This window comes from Cucurbita maxima, unplaced genomic scaffold (genome assembly GCF_002738345.1).
Source record: "Cucurbita maxima cultivar Rimu unplaced genomic scaffold, Cmax_1.0 Cma_Scf00020, whole genome shotgun sequence".
Classification (NCBI taxonomy): domain Eukaryota; kingdom Viridiplantae; phylum Streptophyta; class Magnoliopsida; order Cucurbitales; family Cucurbitaceae; genus Cucurbita; species Cucurbita maxima.
This window is the reverse complement of record NW_019272036.1, coordinates 2,051,183-2,057,912: the sequence shown is the minus strand read 5'-3', so window position 1 is coordinate 2,057,912 and position 6,730 is coordinate 2,051,183. Positions and strand designations below refer to the sequence as shown.

General features: G+C 34.5%; 1 protein-coding gene across 1 annotated transcript; it reads right to left on the bottom strand.

Moving 5' to 3' along the window:
- Window positions 1-1,577: 1,577 nt before the first annotated feature.
- On the bottom strand, window positions 1,578-6,281 carry LOC111494173 (polygalacturonate 4-alpha-galacturonosyltransferase-like). Its single transcript, XM_023144048.1, has 10 exons — window positions 5,749-6,281; window positions 5,336-5,370; window positions 5,177-5,236; window positions 4,914-5,042; window positions 4,730-4,793; window positions 4,600-4,646; window positions 4,074-4,408; window positions 3,581-3,938; window positions 2,340-2,927; window positions 1,578-2,215 (listed from the first exon to the last, which is right to left on the bottom strand). Exons 1-10 carry the CDS (start codon window positions 5,894-5,896, stop codon window positions 1,940-1,942), a joined length of 2,040 nt encoding a protein of 679 aa, XP_022999816.1. The 5' UTR covers window positions 5,897-6,281; the 3' UTR covers window positions 1,578-1,939.
- Window positions 6,282-6,730: the final 449 nt, after the last annotated feature.

Below are 6,730 nucleotides of genomic sequence, written 5' to 3'. Positions count from 1 at the left end.
CGAATTTCAAAGAAATGTTTTTGTTTTAGAAATTTCATCAACAATTTTTTTTTTTTTAGTGATTCCTTATCAAATTCTCCTATTAACAATTTATTTATGGTCCAATTATAAACTAAGTTCCTTTTGGGTTAATGAAAGGGTAGAACTCGATATTCAAAGTCCAAAATTTCTTGTTACAATTTGGTTTGAACTATGTTTATAAAAGTAATGCAAATTGTAACGAGAAAAAAGAGGAGTGAAAACCAAAAAACAAAGTTTTAGGTATTACTATAGTCCATTAGCATAGGTCACAATTGCATATGGTTACAAACCATGATCTCAACAAAGGTCACTCGCTATATATTTTAAAAATTCAACATTTTCTAAAGTGAAGACAAGGACACGTAAGACAGGTAACTGAAGTTGTTTGCTAAATATTTCTCGGGTCCAAGTTGGCATGATTTCCTTCGTCGAACAAAAAAAATGTAATATATTTTCTTTTAAAAAAATAAATAAGAATAATAAATTAATAAAAATCAAGGGTAGTACTTCAGCTAAAAAACCAACTAACATGAAAATATGACTTGTAAGTTCACAAACTAAAAAAATGTTTGAAATCATTTTTCGAACTCGAAAAGTACAATGTAACGCCCCTTTTTTCTTTTTTTCTTTTTTTCTAAATTAGAGACGTCACTATATGCAGGCCTCTAATAATATATACGGAAATTTAATAAAACATTTCAATCAAAGCTATGGATAGTCATGGGCTATTCATTGCTAGTGATGTCATTCTAAAGAAAAACCATGTACCAAGGGGGATTATCCTTTAAAAAGAAGACTTAAAGGAGACAACCAAAACACGAGGCAGTGCATCTAATTGTTACTAAGAAGTACAACAATTTTAAGGAGAGCTAGTTTCTAAGCTTTCAAAATATCTATTTTGATCTCGAGGGTGCTTGGAGTGATCTTTACATAAGTTTTTATGACACCTAAGTTCAAGTGGTACATGCATGGATTTGGAGAGTATGCAAGACATAGTTAAGAAACACTTTAAGAAAATTATTAGCTACTGCCTATTCCACACATGGTATACCTTTCTTTTTAGCAGCTCAAATGTAGAAACTCTAAAGTTAAACGTGGGTAAGCTCCTCAAAATTTTCGTTGGAAACATATGAGTAGAGATAAACCAAGTTAATATATATACATATATATATATAGACCCGTGGGGATAATCTTCAACCTCAATGCAGTTCAAGACAAGTAGATAGTGTGATAAGTCATAAGGAATACAGAGAAACGTCTAATATGCCAAATCTAAATTTTGAATCTTGGACTTGTGGCATTACAAATCTCTGTTCATATTACTGTAGCTCTACTACTCCAAAGATTAGCTGTGCTATATAGAAGTTAAGTAATAACCTCCATGATTTGAAACAGGCACTAGAAAACAGAACAGGGAGAGAGCAGATTAATTTAAGAAAATAGATGAAAAGTACATCTTTCTTAGTTTTAATTCTTTGGTAAGATACTTCGCAGTTTCAGTTCAAGAGCTGAAACTAAAGGCATTGGAGCAATATCCCTCGGTTCAAAAAGGGTTATAGTGCATAAACTTCTGAATCTATAATTTATACCATGGATATGGATTTAAAGAAGCAGATCGTCTGTTGTCCAAAATTACAGCGAATTGGTATGGACTCAGTGATCCAGATCAAGCCTGGCTAACAGCAAATACAATTAATGGATTTACATGTTAAAAAGGGAATGAATATCATATCTTGTACCAGAGGGTATGAGATGGGAATGAATGGAATGAATTATAAAGAGAGAAAGAGGGAAGAGGGGCATAGTAAAACCATGTTAAGGAGATCCCTATCCCCCCACCAATCTAATGTCGGAACCAACCAATGTGTTTCAGCGAGAAATAGCAGCATAGTAAAATATCTAAGTGTTAAAACCAGCCTCATTCATTTAACTTGCATTGGCGAAGGTAAGGATGGTTGTACTTGACATACTTGGACCAATAACCACGGTACTTTGTCATAGCCAATTCCAGCCAAGGTTTCATGTTTCCATTGTAGTGTATGACTGCTGCATTGTCTATCTCAGACCGGTCAATGCTTGGATTGTAACCCAGGCCAAGCACATGCCACGACTTGTCCAGTGGATGTGTCAGTCCGTAGAAAGTAATCAGACCAGGAGGTAGTGTTCCTAGCTTCCAGAGTAACCTTTCTTCATTCTGACACCATATGCAAGGGAAAAAATGAATATCTGAATCAGTTTGCTGAGGAAATATATGTATGTATGGTAAAATTTGATAAATATTGATACAAAAAACTCAGTAGACATAATTGAAAACTTACTAAGCTCTGCCACATATGATATATGCCTGTAATGTCTCTCTTTTTCCACTCCTTCAAGTCAAACATATTCATCCCGTAGGCCCATCCACATGCATTGGGATCAAATTTTCTTGCAATATGAGGATTGGAGAAGTTAAGATATTTATCAAAACGGTGAAAGCTCTCACCACAGGTTTCGACTGCACCATTAACTTTACCATTAAGATCCACATCCCACAATCCAGACAAGTCCTTCTGAACAACAATGTCATCATCCAAAAACAGTATCTTTTCCAACTTGGGATATACCTGAGGGAGATAGAATCTCAGGTGATTAAGCATAGAAAGATACTTTGGATTTCTGTACTTAAGATTTGATGCACCAGATGAAAGGGTGGTCGGATGTCCAGCCTTGAAATAGTATTCTTTCATTGCAGCAGATTCAAGTTGACGTAATACTGGACAGTAAGATGAATTTAACCACTTGAATTCATCAACATTTTCAACTTGAATTGTGGCTTTTCCAGGAGGATTTGACAGGAACCACATGTTCATGGCACCAAAATTAAGCTTATCTGTAACAAGATGGAATACATGTTTTGAAGGATCCTGCAATAAATTCCACCATGCATAATTTAGTCAGGAACAACAGAAAAAACGACCTGCAAATACATGATTATGAATTGGTAGTATTAGTTCACCCTTAGCATCCAACCAACGCAAAAAGGTAAACATCATCATATGGGTTGCAGTAACAAAAACATTGAAAGGAAGGAAATAGATTTTTCGTTGAAATCCTATTTTATTTCTTGAAGTTTCATACATATTCTTGTGATTCTTGGACTACAAAACGTTTTATTTTAGTATTTAACAGTCAAATATTCTATTTTAGTACCTTAACTTGGTATGAAAACCAGTTTAATACTTGTCACAATGTTTCATTAATCATTTTACAAAAATGAATAACCTAAATTTTCTATACCGATAATTACTTATGGGGTAAATGAACAAAAAAAAAGTGCCTATGTTCAGTTTCAACGCAAAATTCAAGAAGAAAAGTACATTTGAAAGCAGATAAACAAAAATGTAAGAAGTCATCCAAACAAAGAACAAAATAGGATTTAAACCTAAATTTTGAATTAATTTTTTTTTTAAAAATGGACTATGGACTTTGGATCATAATACAAAAACCATGTTTATCAAAACCCATTCTTTTGAAACAAACGCACAAAAAGCTTCAGGTGCAAGAGACGTTCAGATACCTTGGCATTTACAATGGTTGAGTTGACAACGACTGATGCAGCCAAGACATTGTCTGAAAAGAGGGCATAATGATAAAGATTTGGATTTTCTAAATTTTCACTTCTAGGAAATTTTCTCTTCTCTGGAGGAAGAAGGTGGTAGTCTATAGTTAGACGCAAGGATAAGCAGTGAATTCCATTAGGTATGGTCTTGGCAGCCAACTGACTGAGAAATGTGCTTTGCTTTTTCAAGCCTCTGACTTCTTCGTCAGCTGATTGGAGCATTGCTCTTAGCTTTCCTGTTATCAGCTTGCAGTCATATAATTGCTCTTTTGCTTTTGACAAAATTTGGCCCATGGATTTTATTTTATCAGGGGCACTGCAAACAGTTACATACAACAGATTATAATTTTAAAACCACAAGTAGAAAACAAGAGATGCAGATAGCGGTAAAGAAATTCCTATGAGTCACAATTCTCTAAAAAAAGAGAGGATGTAGAAAAGATTATGCTACCTTCGATGGAGATCGGCATCAGTACTTGCCTCTCCTAAGGCACGTTGAATCTCTTTCAAACGAATCTGGAGTTCATGATGCAGGTCAAGCTTATTCTTCATCTTGGCTATACCTAGGTATGCTCTTGCCATGATCATTTGGTCCCGCATCAAGCGTACAGTTGAATCAGAGTTCTCATTCTCATTTTCTTTCCTCCATATACTGTATTTGCCCAAAACTGAGGTATCAACTGACTTTGAGCGTTCAATAGCAGCATTCTCAAGTTTTATCAGAAGGTCGTCGTCCTGTTGAAGCAACTGAGCAGCACGCTTTTCACGTTTCTTTTCTCGAAGTTGCTGCAAGTAGCTAAACATAAGTATAAAATCGGAGGTAAATGCTGACCCAACATAGTAATTGACAGTGATACAATAATTAAAATAACAAAGTCTCTTCCCATTGATATTCCATTGATGTAAACATAGTACTAGTTTCAATGTAAAAAATGACAGAAAATAGGAAATGCAACTCATTTAAGATTAACAGTTACCCTCCTAGACCGCTTTGCAGGACTATCCATAGACTGGGAAACATCATCTGCACAAGACAACTAAATCAATCAAAGAAAGGAACATCAAAGTAAAACTTATGACAATACACAAAAGATTTCAAATACCCACCTGTATTTTTGACCTCTTTGCTGTCGTGTATTTCTTTCCCAATATCGACAACAACTTGGTTTTTCTACAAACCAATCAACAAAACAGAGACACACGAGAATGATCACGACAAGAAGGAAAATTGTTACACAAGAAGAATGCACCACATCATAGATATATCAAATGCTAGAGAGGCCCAACCAACCTCAGAAATGCCATCAACCGTAGTCTCCAGAGCATCTATTTTCCATGAAGCCGACAAATTACTTTTCCGAAAATGATCAAGACTATAGGGACCCATATCATTTGTGCTAGCAGCAATCACATCAATGACCTGAAATATAAAATCGATAATCTTTCCCTGTGAGAGTGCCACAAATAGTGAAACTACTTTGTTTCAACCAACTAATGAATTAGAATAAAACTGCAATAATGAAATGCATTCTATCGAAACCAGCAACCACTTGCCTCCTTAGAGAAAAGAGACTTAATCTGTTGCAATGCTATTCTTTCTCTCCATCCAACATCCTGCACTCTCAAGTAGTATGTCTTATGATAACTACAGACGCATCATCAACCACAATGTCGTAGACTCTCTACTAATTATAAGAAAAATCAACCACATACCTGTTGAACAGAACCACTCGAAATAATTTCAAGATCTGCAAAATCATCAACCATCGCATCAACTCAAAGACAAATTTCCGCAAACCGTAAGAAGGTCAACTCAGATTGACAAAATCTAACTTCCATATTTATGTTCTTCTAACTATGTTAAATTTCCCCCAGTGCAATTAAAAACATCCAAGCCACCGACAAACATTTATCACGACCAGATTAATTCATTCTCTTCAACAATCAGTGATTAAATTTTGCAACATAATAACAATATAATCCATCTATCAGCTTCCAAAATGTGTCGGCGGCATCAATATTCTTATAACATCTATTGATTCAATTAAATAAGATCTGGAAACAGCTACATTGCAAATTTGCAAGAACAACAAGCAAATCTAGAGAGCAAAAACAACGAAACTAACCTGCACCACGGAGAGTTCGACTGAAGACGAAGATCACAGGAGAGAGAAACAAGAAGAAAATGACAAGTATAACAGGAAGTCGAGATCCACCACCAGCTCTACCTCTCTGTGAAGCAGTAGCGGACAATAAGCCCCTCTTCGACGCCATAGACTATCGGGATGCCTTAAAATCCCCAAAAACCAGCTGTCGGGGACGATCCAGTCGGAAAACAATCAACAAAGCGAATCACAAGCCGAAATTACAACAAGATCTCGGCAAATTACATACAATTATCACAAATCCTCTGAAATGCTAGTGGAAATTCATCAAAATATAGCACGGAAAGAGAGTGAGATTTGAGAAAACAAAAACCAAAAAATCTCAGAAGAAATGCAAGAAGGCATCAGCAAATCCAAGAGTGATCTTCAATCAGAAGAATCGAAAATTGCGGAACCCTAAAAGAAAAAAAAAAATTGCAGAGTGGTCTGAATTTCAAGATTTAGCTTAGCTTCAGCTCGTCGCTCCTCCTTTCTCTCTCTCTATTACTATTAATTGTAATTAATTTCTTTTTTTCTTTTTTTTTTTTTTTCTCAAGAAAGATCATTTACAAGTAGGGATAACCCGACGTCGTTTTTACCCATATGGAGTCCACCTGGCCATCAGTCATATTCAGCCGCGTATTCCCTTTGTCATTTTCTTTAAAAAAAGAAAAAAAAACCTTATAAATTACTTAAATATAATTTTCACTATTTTTATTAGAAATAAAATTAATATTTATTTTTTCTAGATTAATTTTCCTTACAACTTCAGCTTTTATTTTTTATTTTCCCTCCTTATTTAATTATTTTATTCAAATTATATAATTCCATATTATTACAATTAAACATAAGATCCATGTTTCAAAATAATTTTTTTCTTTTTATTTTTGTTTAATTATGCACTAAGTTTTATTTTTATTTTTATTTTTGTCTTTTTATGCTTTTTTTTTTTTTTTTTGGTCTG